Genomic DNA, 14,108 nt, shown 5'->3' with positions numbered 1-14,108 from the left:
AAATTATAGATAATATTTAATTACATAACCCTAAAGTAAGAAAAATGTATGTACCTAATTAAAACTGATTAAAATTCAATCTTCAATATACACAAAAAGCCTTCTGAAGACAAATACTTAAAATACATGCAAAATACAATACAAGAATGTAGTTGATTCCTACAATATTAAGAATATAAAATAGGCCGTTTCTAGTTTCACCTAAATTCAGTGAGCGTAAATAAAATATTTTCGCTGTGACACTTTGATTCAAATTCCCTCCTTAATCGAATGATTTAGGTATAAAGGAACAGTCAATTACAAAAAACGTAAATTTAATGAATTTCAGTTTTGAAATTGTCTATTGTTGTCAGTATACTATAAATGCCCGTTTGGATGTATTTGTATGTTTTTTCGTCCACTTCGAGGTCCTCTTACTAATGCCTGCACTTCATGAATGAATCCCATAGTACATGACTGAACTTTAGCTAAAGTTAATTTTGCCTGGTGTTCTACTGAAGCAATAACATCAAAAGAACACTTTCTCGCAGCCTAAAAACAAAAATAGAATATTGTGTTATTTTTTTTAATGTTATAAATTTAAAAATCTTCATGATATTATAATCTTTTGTAACTTAAAGGCTGTAAATTAAATTACATGACGGATAGACTTTCCAGAGTTTTATAAACGGAATAAAACAATATTTCGGATACAAAATAAAAATGTCGAATTTATTTATTTATTTTACCAAAAAAAATTTTTTTAATAATTTTTGTTTTAAACGTGTTAAATAAACATATATTAAATTAGTGGCGAATACCACTAAGAGCATTTTTTCTTGTTTTTTTATAGACAAAAGACCGTTAAAGCTAGATAAAAAAATGGATATCCCATAGATTTTTTAAAAGTGACGATAGCTGAACAACATCAAACTATTGCAAAAGTAAAAAAATACTAATAAACAAATTGCAGATTTTACAAATCAAAACAAAATTATTGTAATGCCATGTATCAATTGTTTGGACGAAGTTCTTTTCAGAATTTTCAATAGAAAGAGCAAAATTCGAATTGTTTTTTTCTGTTGAAAATACTTTAAATAAAATTCTCTTTCTAAATATTAAAGATTTGGTTGAAGAATTTCATAAAATAGATACCATTTATAGAATAACGCATTTAAATTGCAAACAGACGAAATCTATACAAAATAGCAATAATAATACAGCTTTAGCTAAACATGCTCTTTCATACTCTTACAACGAATTTTTAACGAAACAGTTGAATTTTCAAATTTTTAACAAAATGTTGGATTTTTATCTAAGAAAGATGAAATTTTTACTACAACAGATGAATTTTCAAGTCAAAGGGACAAGTTAAAAAAAACTGTTAAATTTTTATCTAAAAAAAGGTTTAGTTGACGTTTCAGCATCAAAATATATATAGTTACATAGTTACATGTATAGTTGCATTTTTATCTAAGAAAGATGCAGTTTCTGCTAAAATAGATGAATTTTGGAAATGAAAATAAAAATTTGCAATTAAATAGTTGAATATTCATCCAAAAAATATTTCAATTTTCAACATCAAAATACGAGTTTAAATAACATTTTGAATAAAGAAAACAAATTTTTAAAAAACAGTTAAATTCTGATCCAAAAAAGATTTTATTTTACAATTGTTGTTGGCTAGAATCGTTTTTGGCTTAACAGGTTTCTTTGGCGCGGGAAGTCAAATTCATAATAAATTTCTGTACAATTAGTTTAAATTATTGTTTAATTTACGAATTTCCAAAAATTACGTAAATGAATGAAGTCCCCCCCCCCCTCCCTTACATAAACATCGTCCCTTAATTAAAGGCAGTTTAATAAGCCTAAGTTACCGTACTTAAATTACGTAACAGCTCAAGGGGGGGGGGAGGTCAAACCATTTTGTTACGTTTTTTTCACGTTAGGGGGGTAGGGGTAATTCAAACATGTACTTAATTTTTTGAAATTATCAAAAACTTTCTCCTGAAATTTATCTTTTTAGTTATAAATGTTATTTTTTGGTTAAAAATGTAACAATTTTCCTAAAAAGACATCCCTTATGGCAGCAAATGCAACTGTTTTGTTAAAAATTGGTCTTTTTTGGTTGAAAATTGAACTCTTTTCGTAGAACATTAACCCTTTGTTTAGAATTTAAATTTTATTCCTGAAAATTCATCTATTTTCTAAAAAATTCACTTTTTCTTTAAATTTGAATTTTTTGTCGAAAACTCTTTTGCATTATTTTTGTATAAAAATTCAAAACTTTTTTTTGTCTTTTTCATTTGAATGTTCACCTGTTTTAGTAGAATTTTCATTTTTATTGGGCAAAAATAGAACTGTTTGGTTGAAAATTTAACACTCTTTTTAAAGTCATACTTTTTTGTTAATAATTCGTCTATTGAGAAAATTAATTCTTTGCTTACGATTCTTATTTTGGTGTTGGGAAGTAAACTGGAATTTTTTTTATACAAATTTAACAATTTGAAAAAAAAAATTTCTTCTGCCACAGCAGAAGTTGCATCTTTCTCGGCTAAAAATGCAACTGCTTTGTAAAAAATTCAACAATTTTGCTGAATAGTTATATAATTTTTGTTTGAAAATTCAGCTGTTTCGTTAAATATTTAACTATTTCGTAAAAATGTACTTTTTGTTTAAATTTGATATTTTGGTGTTGAAAAATGAACTAAAATCTTTTCTGGGTGAAAATTCACATTAAAAAAATATTTCACTTTTTATTAAAAATTTATCTGATTTAGTAGAAAAATCTGTCTTTTTGAATTGAAAATTTAATTTTTTTCGTATAAACTTCTCTCTTATTAAAAAATTCATATTTTTATCATAAAAAGTCGAACTGAAATCTTTTTATTAGAAAATTCAGATATTCTCTATTTTTTTGAAAATGCAACTTTTGGTCAGAAATTCTTCTTTTTAGCTTGAGTATTTAACCATCTTGCTTATAAGATTTGATTCAATCACTTTTTCAAGAAATCATTTTTTTACTTCAGATTTCTATAAAAATTCATCTCTTTGGTTAAAAGCTGAACTATTTAAGTGACAATTAAACTTCTCTATTCGCAAATTCAACTACATACTTGGGGAAAACTTAAACTATGTTGTTAAACATTTTTGTTTATTGAAAAGCCTAAAACTGCATTAGGTTCGTGGAAAATAAATTTTTTCTGATAAATCATATTCTTTAATCGAAAGTTAAATTTGTGTTGAAAAAATTCGTCTTTTGACTTGCGGGTTAAAAAATTTAGACAAAATCTTATTTTTTTCTTGAGTGCAAAGTCTTTATTTATTGAAAATTCATCTTTTTGGTTTTGAAATTCGTTTTCTAACGAATTTAATCTTTTTTGATTGAAATATAAATGATTACACTTTTTTGTTGGGAAGTTATCATTGTAGGTTTAAGATGCAACTATTATGTAAAAATATGATTATTTTTTTGGAAATTCAATTGTTTTATTACAAAGTCATCTTTTATAGTAAAAAATTCATTTTTTTGATGAAAATAAAGTAATAAATTTGAAAATTTTAAATTTGTATCCGAAATACGGTTCTTTCCTCTTTATAAAAAATTCTTTGTGAAAAATATCAGAAGATTAAAATTCTGGTATTTGATTATTAATGATAAAGAAAAATGAAAAATTAGTCAAGGAAAAATTTGTTAATTATGATTAACATTTTTTTTGGAATTGCAATATTCTCAAATGCATTTGGCAAATACTGATATCGCTTTTTCTTATAGATATTTAATGTGAAACTTGTATCGTAACTGTTCAGGCTTAATATTAAATTAATAAACATATAAAACTGAATCAAATAAATCACGTATTGTAATTAAAATAGATTACCCACCAAACACATTTGCTACGCAGTGTGCTAAGTAATTTGAAGAAAAGTATTCATAATAAAATATATAGTGAAACTTTTATATAACATTTGCTGCATACATTTTTTATTAAATTTTAAGAAGCCATATAAGACATTATTCAACTTGACGGGATTATTTTATACTATAATTCTTCCATATCCAGAAATTTTAAAAAAAATATTTTTTAATCCGTTAAAACCCCACAACTTTTATCATGTTTAGGCTTCTTGAAATTTATTTAAATAATTCTGTAGGACATTTTACAAAAAGTTATATATTTGTGTGTCTGTGTGTGTTACGGGAAAAGTATATATTCCGGTAATATATATAATGCCCAATAAAATCCAGGCAAAGTGTATAATACTCTCTATTACACACATGGCCTAGGCATTATATAGAATGCCCAGAAGAAACCAGGCAAAATGTGTAATAAACATTTTAGATTAGACAAATTTCTGCTTTTTTCAAAACATAATTAAACATGCATTTTACATTTTTTTCATCTATTTTTCATTTATTTGAATACAAATAAGAACTGACTTTTTAAATATCAGCCTCAGGAGTATGTTTTATAGGGTTTCCAAAAATCCCATAAGTGAAAATTGGGTTTACTAGTTCTTGGCGCTAATTATGATTTTGTTGCCGTTTCTAAAAATGAAATTTTGTAGAATACATACAACACCACTTTTTATTCATAATTAGAAAATAAATAAATTATTTAAACAATTCATTATTTCTTTAAGAAGTATTCTCTTAGAATATAATTGCCTAAGAAATGTATATAATAAATATTTAATTACATACTTTGCTTCAAATTCTCAGGCTTTCTGCAATAAAAATGTATTTTTTTATTAAATAATAAATGACGAAAATCATTTCCCAAAAGATTGTCTATGCCCAACCTCTTTAAAATTTAATTAGCCTTTCGTTTTTAAAAAAACGTGAACATCTGATAAGAATTGTAAATTAAAAATATATAATACTATTCATAATTTTTAAATAAGAGCCAATTTATTTGGCTCTTCTTAAAATGCATCATTATTTTAAAAATAAAAATTATATACTTTACCTATCTCGTTCCGGGCATTATGTATAATGCCTAGGTATTATATAGAATGCCTAGGCAATGTATATCATAAGAAATTCAATTACATACTTTGCCTAAAATGGCCGGGCATTATATATAATGCCTGCGAGTCTTGATAAGTAAAATTGTTTATATGTACCTGAACTTTTTTAATATTAATGATTTGTTCACGGCAATGCATGCATTGAACAGTTGCAGGATTAATATATTTATGCCAGAAATCGTCAAAATGATTCCCACAAGCGTATAGACTTGTATAGTGTACTCCTTTCCGCTCCGCAGCTTCAAACTCAGCCTAATGAAAAAGAAGAACAAATCGATTAAAGAAATTGCTGAATTTTTTTCACAAACAAATATTTAGGGATTAAAAATCATTTTCACACTTACCGCAATAGCAGAGTGTAATCTATCCTCAACTTCAGAGATTTTTTTCATACTTTCGGAACGTAACATTTCTATAGCCTGGTGTAATGCATTTGAGAAGACGGTCTGTAAAGATATAAAGTAGTCATAAAATTAATCGAAAATATTATATTTTATATTTTACATTCTACTATTGAATCTTTCATAAGTTGAATGTAAATGTATTTGTCTGTTTGATTACGTAAATATTTTTTTTAATATTTAGGTCTTAGACAAAATTATTTTCTATACTATTTTTCAAATAGCTTGTGAAGAATTAAATTTAAAACAAAACCTAGAAAAATGCTTCTTGGATTCAAAACGAAATTTCTTTAAATCCAAGGAATGTGTGCATTGCTGTGCAGTTGAAGAAAATTTTATTACAATTTAAGAAATGTGGGTAAGTTAAAAAAGGGTATGCACTAATTATTTTTTCACAAATGCGAGACGACAAAACAAGCTTATGAAAGAGATTTAACTACTTATCCCGAATTTCCAATGAGTTAGACACAGTTAAGCCTTTTTTAAATGGTCCAAAATTTTATTAAAAAGCCCTTCTTTTGGTTAGAAATGTAACTGATTTCTTAAAACTTGTGTTTTTTGTTGTTTTTTTTTAGTAGAAAAGTCATATATTTTTGTATAAATTCTGTCTTTTTTTATTAAAAATCATGACTGTTTGATTAAAAATTAATCTGGTCTGGTTGATAATTCAACTATTTTGTTGACATTATGTCTTTTTTGGTTGAATACAACCATTTTTGGTACAAAATAAAAATATTTTTTAGATGAAATATCAACTATTACAGTTTTCAGTCAAGTTTATCTTTTTTAGATAAAAATCTAACTAATGAGTTAAGAGTGGAAATACTTTGTTAAAATTTCATCTTTTTGGTTAATGATTCACCATTTTAGTCGAAAACAATTTTTTAAAATGTATCTATTTTGTTGAAAATTATGTTTTGAATGAAAATTAATTTTTTTTACCGAAAATTGTACTATTTCATGTTTGGTTGAAAATATACCTTCTTAGTTGAAAATGTATGTTTTGGGTGAAAATGTAACTATTTTGAGTTAAAAATTCGTCTTGTTTGGGAAACAGTAATCTCATTGGATGAAACTTTCTCTTTTTGTTAAAAAATTAATTTCTCTGGTTGAAAATTCATGTTTTTTGTTGACAAATTATTTTTCGATCTGAACATTTAGCGTTTCTATTTTTGGTTGAAAATGCATCTTCTTGAGTTGAAAATTCACGTATTTTGATGAAAAATTGTATGAAAATTCACGTATTTTGATGAAAAATTGTATTTCTTCGCCGAAAATGAATATTGTGAATTAAAAATTAAACTATTTAGTAAAAAATAAATTTTGTGATTAATTTCCATCATTTTAGTTAAAAATTAATTTCTTTAACTGAAAATTTAACTATTCCAATTTTTGTGAAAAGTTAATCTTTTGTGATAGAAATTTAATCTTCTTGGTTAAAAATTACCAATGAAGAAAGTTCATACAAAAATTTTGGCTCCTCCCATAACTAAGTATGTAACGTATTTTTTTCATGAATTTATTCACAAGTTATGCAAAAAGACCGTATGAAAGTTTGTTGTAGGATAGTTCGATCAAACGTTACTATTACTTATTAATTGAAAAATTAGTTTAATTTAAAAACAAGTAGTTCAGAATTTTCAACTAAAAAAAGATAAACTTGTTAAAAAAAATATAATAGTTGATATTTCAACCAGGGGAAGATTTTTATTTTAAATCAAAAACAGTTGCATTGTACCAAAAAAGAGGAAATTAAGATAAAAATTGGAATCATAAGCAAATAAAGATTTTTCTATCGACAAAGAAAAAAATTTTTTTAATTTAAAATTAACATTTTAAAGTGAAAAAATATGAATTTTCAACAAAACAGAATAATTTTCTACCATAAAAGACGAATTCTCTTCAAAATACATATGCTTAAAACCAATAAATGGAATTTTAAAGCTAAAAAACAAGCTTTCTACAAAAAAGTTTTATTGTTAATCAATTAATGACGTTTTCAACCAACAAGATGAATTTTCAACCACAAAGATTAATTTTCGACTAAATAAGACGAATTCTCATAAATCAACAAAATAGTTGCATTTTTAAACAAGCGGAATTTGTTTACCAAAATGACAAATTTAAAAAACTACATCTAACTAAATAATTGAATTTTTAACTAAGAAGATTAATTGTCTACAGAAAAAGAAGAACTTTAAACAAATCACATATATTTCCTGGTGAACTGTTAATTGTTTAAACTAAAAGGATCGACATTTCACAAAAAATAGAGCCGTCAAATTATTTAAAAAAATTTATTTTTAATTTAAAAAAACGAATTTTCCATACAAAAACAGTTACATTGTCAACCTATAAATACGAAGTTTCAACAAAAAAGTTCATTTTCAGTCAAATAGTTATATTTTAAGTTAAAAGAATTAGTTTTACGCCCAAACAAGAAATTTTTAACAAAATATACAAATTTCTAACAAAAAAAGTTTAGAAGAAAGAGTAGAGAAATTTTGAAACAAATAGTTGTATTTCTAAATTAAAAAATAAATTTTTAAACAAGAAATTGAATAAATCAATTTTGATTAAAAATGGTAATTTTCAAATGAATTAAGTTTTCGAAATTGTTGAATTTTCACAATAAAAAATGAATTTTCCACAAAACACTCGAACCTTCGCCCCGAAATATTAATCTTTAAAAAGTTAATTTGAAAACAGACAATTGAATTTTGAACTAAAATTATGAATGTGTATTAGGAAGATCCAAAAATAAATTGAAAATTATTTTTTTCGAATTTTTTTGCTTATCACCCGGAAACATGTTCGAATGCTCATACAAAAAAAGTCCATTTTCTCGTTTTGAAATCAAAATTATATTTAGAGGTGATGCAATGCCCATGAAGGTCAACACGTATTTCCCATTAAAAAATTACGTTTTTGTAAATTTTTCCAGAAGGATTAATATTGTCTGAATAGAGTTTAGACTCAAAATTTCTCTTCATAATTAGTCCTAGAATATGAATAAAATATTATTTTTTAAATATCAGCTCATAATTATAGTTAATAAAGTCCCAAAAAAAACCCTAAGAGAAAAAATAGTTTTTGCGAGTTTCTTGCACTAATTATGAATTTTTGGGTTTTTCTAATACAAATTGTTTTTTATACATGAAATACTATTCATACTGATAATTATATATTTACATTAATTGTTAAAGAATTTTTTTCAGAATTGAGTTAGAAAGTCGCGGGCAAAAAAATCTACTTTTTGTGAAATTTTTAATTTAAGTATGTAATACTTAAATGAGGTTAACAAAAATTATTATTTAAATCATATATTATAATTGTTGATAACATTCTCTTAGAATAATGCTAAAAAAATTCATTTTTTCGAAAATCTCCCAATTTTGTTAAATTTGAAATTAGACTGAAGTAAATACTTGCTTGAAGTCAAAAGAATTAATTGTTTAAATAATTTATTATAATTTTTAATGTTATTTAATTTGAATAATGCCAGAAAATTGCGGTTTTTTTCTGAAATTTGCAACTAGTTGTGTACTTTTCACTTATTTAAAGTTAATAGTTAATTTAATTAAACAAAAATAATTATTTAAAATATTATTCTTGCTTAAAACTATCTTCTTCTTTACTAATGCTAGATAGTTGTGTCTTCTTCTGAAATTCTCAACTTTTTGCCAACTTGTTACTTAGTAAAATTATTCATAATGTAAGTTAAAAACATAGTTGTTTAAACAACTTATTACTTTTTGAATTATTTTCTCTTAGATAAGTGCGAGAAAGTTGCTGTTTTTTTTAACTCCTAATTTTTTTACAATTTTCACTTAGCGAGGAAATATTTAATAAAAGTTAACAAACATGCTTATTTAAGCAATTGATTATTGTTTATAAGTGCTAAAAAATGGCAGTTTTTTCTAAAATTTTGAAATTTGCTTTGCATTTTCATTTATGAACAAATAATAAATTTACATTTGAGAAAATAATGTTTTAAGCAATTTCTTTCTTCTTGCGAATATAATTTACGAATTTTTTTAATTGTTTGAGGTCTTTTTAATCTCTATATATATTTATATTATTATCAACGAGACGTGTTTTCTCGAGGAAAGAAGAGGGAGACTAATATTAAAATATGTGCAATTCCAAATTTTTCTTTTACGCCTTTTTTCTTTTCTTTTTTTGTTCTTTTAAATTTTAAACTTCTTGATGTAATTCAAAACAAAACTCTTACAAGTCATTTCAGAACTAATAAAAATATTCCATTCTTTCTGTCTCGTGTGTAGAATGATTTTTTCGTTTAAATTATTTTATTAACATTCAAAAGAACAAAAAAAATCAATTAAAAAATGCAATACTATTTAAAAACCGATTCTTGTTGAGGTTCACTTATTATTTGTTGACGACTAAAATGTCAAAGCAAAACTAAAAACTTTAGAAAAAGGCAACTTGCTAGCATTATTATATCACTAAGCAAAAAGTGCACAAAAAGTTGAAGCGTTCAGAAAAACCGCAACTTATTAGCACTTAACTTAGAGAAGATCGTTAAAAACAATGATTATTTATATAAATAATTTTTTTTGCTATATTTGTTTAACTTACACATGACTCCAAGTGAAAAGTAGACAAACGATTGAAAATGTCAGAAATGGAATATCAACAATAATTAAAATTGTACAAAAAGTGTAAAAAACTGATATTTTCTAGGCTTATTATAAGACAGAATTAATTATGATAATAGTAATAAATTGTTTAAACAATTATGTATTTTACATTTTTTTAAGTATACTTACTCTAACTGAAAGTTGGACGAAAAGTGAAACACTATTTAAAAAACCGCGACTCTCTAACTCTATTCTAAGAAAAAATTGCTAGAAAAATTTAAAAATTGTTTAAACAATTTATTTAATTATCTACTTATCAGTATAAAATAGTATTTTACATATTATTATTAATATTTTATGATTAATTGTGAAGGTAAATGTTGAGTTTAAAATCTATTTACGTAATATTGAGGATTTTGAATAAAATTTACAAAACCATATTCTTTTCTTATGGAAATGAAAATTTTAAAAAATTTGTACCACCCATAAGTGTACACTATGACGGAAAAATATAAAGAAAGTGTCATTTTTAGCCATATTATAGGTAACCAATTAAATAATTTCTTTCAAATCATTGGGAGCAACCCCTGCCCCCCTCCCACCATTGACATGCATGTTTTTAAGAAAATTAACCATCGCCCCCTCCGAAAAATTTTCTGGGTCCGCCCTACCCAATCGATAAGTTGATCTTTTTATCGATTATATCCGATATACAGTGAAACCTCTCAATAACGGACACTCATGGTGAAAGACTTTCTGTTCGCACAGGAGAGGTGTCCGCCCCAGAGAGGTTTCCGTCCCAGAGAGTGAGTTGCTGAACAGTAATATGTTTATATGTACATACATGCATATATATTATGTATGTGGAATATCACTATTAATTATTTATTAAAAATTAATAATTAATAAATATATAATTATTATTAAATTAATAAATAAAATGAATCATGTAAAGTGCTTGTTAACAGAGGTCTCCGGTCTGGCGACGTGTCCGTAAGTAGAGGTTTCACTGTAATATGCCGTACGTGATACATCAGGTGCGTGCTATTATTTTTTCTTAAATAAATATCATAGTACTTCTGTGAGTTTATAGATTGGATGAAAAGGTGACGACATCTACGTATTTAAAAATGTCATAATTTTGCTTTCGCATTCACTCGAAATAGCTGAAAATGTTGCACAACGAATATTTTTCTTTGAAGATTTGACTTAATAAATTTACTTTAAACTGATTTTTTTTCATTTCGAAGTTACTTTTGCTTCAAAGAGAAACTTTATGTTAAAGTTTTCTTTTATTGAACCAATTTATTAAGCTAATTTATCATCTGCAGTTAAGAATTCATTTTTCTTTTTGAAAGAATTTCTTTTTTGGTAAGAATTCACTGAGAATCAGTGATTTACTGAAATTTAAGGAACTTTTCATGGATTTATCAGTTTCATACTTTTCGAGGAGTAGGGGAGCCCTGATCGTCGCTTAAGCCCTAGCGGATGCCCCTCCTCCCACATACACATTGATAAATATTCTACATCCCCTTCTACGATGCAGTGGTTCACTTGCAGCAAATAAAAACGTATTATTATTTAAATTTGACTGATTCAGAGAACATATATTTTCACAACGAATTTGACAGTTTTCAAAGATCCAATCACACTGAATCCTGGATTTCCGTAAACTGGATTTGTGCGTTCCTAGAATTGTTCTTCCCGGAAATTTGGTAACGTGGGGAGCCGCGGGACCGAGAAAGAGAGGCGGTGGTCAGTCAAGCGTGACAAACGGTATGAGTGCCGCACTTTTAGCGCGGTAGTTGCGTCATGTTGCGTCATGCGTTCAAAACTAACAGAAATGATTCACGCAGCTCTGATTATTTACGTTCGGGGTCCATGGATTTGTGTCAAAGGTCACTACAGACCAGACCAGAAACCGCGCTCAATTCCAGATTCCAGCGTAGTAGAATTATAAATAGTGGAATTACACTTGTTTAGATATTCAGAGAGTATAATTTAAAATAAGCTTTGAAAATTATATTTTATATTTATTCTAAATTAAACAAATTACTTATTTTATTTAAAGAACGAACTAAACGTCGATAATTACAATCAAACAAATTCTTAGTTCTTTTAAAGGTTCTTTCACTTTAAATTTAAAACAATTAATTGAAGAGACAACTTTTTAAATTTTTAATATAATATAAATATTTATATTTATATTATATTTAATATATATATATATATGTGTGTGTGTGTGTGTGTGTATGTGTATAATATATATTTATGTAACATAATATAATATTATTATGAATATTATTCATAAAAATATAAATTCACAAATATTTTCTTTGATTATATTATATATCATTATTTTGTTTAGTGTTTTTAGTTTATTGATTTGATTATTAATAACAACAATAAATAATTATATAATATAATTATAAAAAACGATAACAAATTTCGGTTCAAAATTAAAGTACTTGGTTTAAAGTTGAACTATTTTGTTGAAAATAATAATTTAAAAAAGAGTTACTTACTTGAAAAGCACAACACGCCAAAAGGCAGAAGAAGATGGCACACTTCATGATTGAATAATTCGTTAAATATCTCCTTCTTAGAAAGGATAAGTAACAAGTATTTCATCTTAATATGTAGAGTTGTGCTTTTATACTAAATACAACACACGTGAATACATATTTATTTTGACGTAAGTGCTATAAATTATTAACAGAAAAGTTGGAAAACCCCTATCAAATAATTATAATTTGGAATTTTTACAAAGGTGACACTTGTATCAACACATATTGTGCTGAAATCTTTGGGCAGACGTCAACTCGATAGCAGCATCTTGTTTACTGTTCCCCCACCACGCTGGTTCCCCTCCAAAAGTCATACTGCTAAATGATAAGACCTAACGTGCGAAATTTACCAAATTTTCAATTAAGCACTGGGTTATTTGCTTCAAAAAATTTTTAATGAATGAAAAATCGGACTTAATTTTAATGCATATGAATTTAAAAATTTTTCCACGAACATGTACGGTGTGCATTGAAATTTAAACATGATAATTTCAAAGTGTGTTTCTTCCAACTTCTACATTAATCATTAATAAATATTTGTTAATTAAACTAGGGTAAATATGACGTAATTTATTTATGAAAAATAATTGAAAATATTATTTTAGCATGTAAAAGCAGAATAAAAAGGATTTTCATTTAAAAAATTTCAGTTACAAGTGGAGGAAAGTCACTCGTAGTTAGAGATCGTTCATAAACTAGGTTACTATTTAAGGGTGGATTGGAGGGGGGAAGGCTCGCACAAAATATACTGTTGGTAGAGAACTTAGAGAAATTCTTTTTCTAAAAGTACTTTTTTAAACATTTTTAGTACGTTTCCAGATGATGATTTTTTTTTGTAGAAAATTAATCTTTTTGTTTAAAAATTTATGTTTGTAGTTAAAACTCCAAGTTTTTAGTTGAGAATTCTTGAATTTGTTTAAAAATTCGCATTTTTAATAGTAACTTAATCTTTTGTTTATATATGAAAATTTAACTTTTTGATTCAGAATTCTTAAATTTTGTTTTAAAAAAACGTCTTTTTTATAGTAAATTAATCTTTTTCGGGTAGAAATTTAACAACTAAGTTTTAAAGTTAAAGTACATGCTTAAAAATGAAAATTTCCTCCTTTCTTAAAAATTTAACTTTTTGGTTGAGAATTCTTGGATTTTGTTATACATTAATTTTTTCAGTAGAAAAGTAATCTTTTTGTTTAAAAATCTACCTTTTTGGTCTAAGCTTTCAGAACTAAGTTTTAAAGTTAAACTTCTTCATTAAAAATGCATTTTTTGGCTTACGATTCAAAATTCTAGTTAAAAATTCAACTTTTTGGTTGGAAATTAGACTATTTTTAGTAAAATACGTTTTGCTTTTTTATTGAAAATTATCTAGTGTAGGTAAAAATTCAACTTTTTATTTCAGAATTCTTGAATTTTATTAAAAAATTTTCTCTAATTTCCTTTTTACAGTGTAACTAAACAATTGAAAATAATCCAGGATTTACTCCTGAGATTATAAGCAATATCTTTTTATGATGGTATACAATTAT

General features: G+C 25.6%; 1 protein-coding gene across 1 annotated transcript; it reads right to left on the bottom strand.

The window, feature by feature from the left end:
- Positions 1-253: 253 nt before the first annotated feature.
- LOC117175666 lies at positions 254-12,607 on the bottom strand. The gene is made up of 4 exons (XM_033365391.1): positions 12,541-12,607; positions 5,355-5,456; positions 5,107-5,262; positions 254-531 (listed from the first exon to the last, which is right to left on the bottom strand). The coding sequence occupies exons 1-4, from the start codon at positions 12,586-12,588 to the stop codon at positions 358-360; spliced, it is 480 nt and encodes a 159-aa protein (XP_033221282.1). The 5' UTR covers positions 12,589-12,607; the 3' UTR covers positions 254-357.
- Between the last annotated feature and the right edge of the window lie 1,501 nt (positions 12,608-14,108).

The sequence above is a fragment of the Belonocnema kinseyi genome, chromosome 6 (assembly GCF_010883055.1).
Source record: "Belonocnema kinseyi isolate 2016_QV_RU_SX_M_011 chromosome 6, B_treatae_v1, whole genome shotgun sequence".
In the NCBI taxonomy this organism is placed as follows: domain Eukaryota; kingdom Metazoa; phylum Arthropoda; class Insecta; order Hymenoptera; family Cynipidae; genus Belonocnema; species Belonocnema kinseyi.
Note: the sequence above shows the minus strand (reverse complement) of the source record. Positions and strands in the feature narration are given on the sequence as shown.

Excerpts from the sequence above, each read along its gene's own strand:
- LOC117175666 (XM_033365391.1), bottom strand. The coding sequence starts at position 12,588 with ATGAAGTGTGCCATCTTCTTCTGCCTTTTGGCGTGTTGTGCTTTTCAA. Across the intron at positions 5,457-12,540 it reads TGGCGTGTTGTGCTTTTCAA|ACCGTCTTCTCAAATGCATT; the intron begins GTAAGTAACTCT and ends ATATCTTTACAG. Across the intron at positions 5,263-5,354 it reads GATTACACTCTGCTATTGCG|GCTGAGTTTGAAGCTGCGGA; the intron begins GTAAGTGTGAAA and ends CTTTTTCATTAG.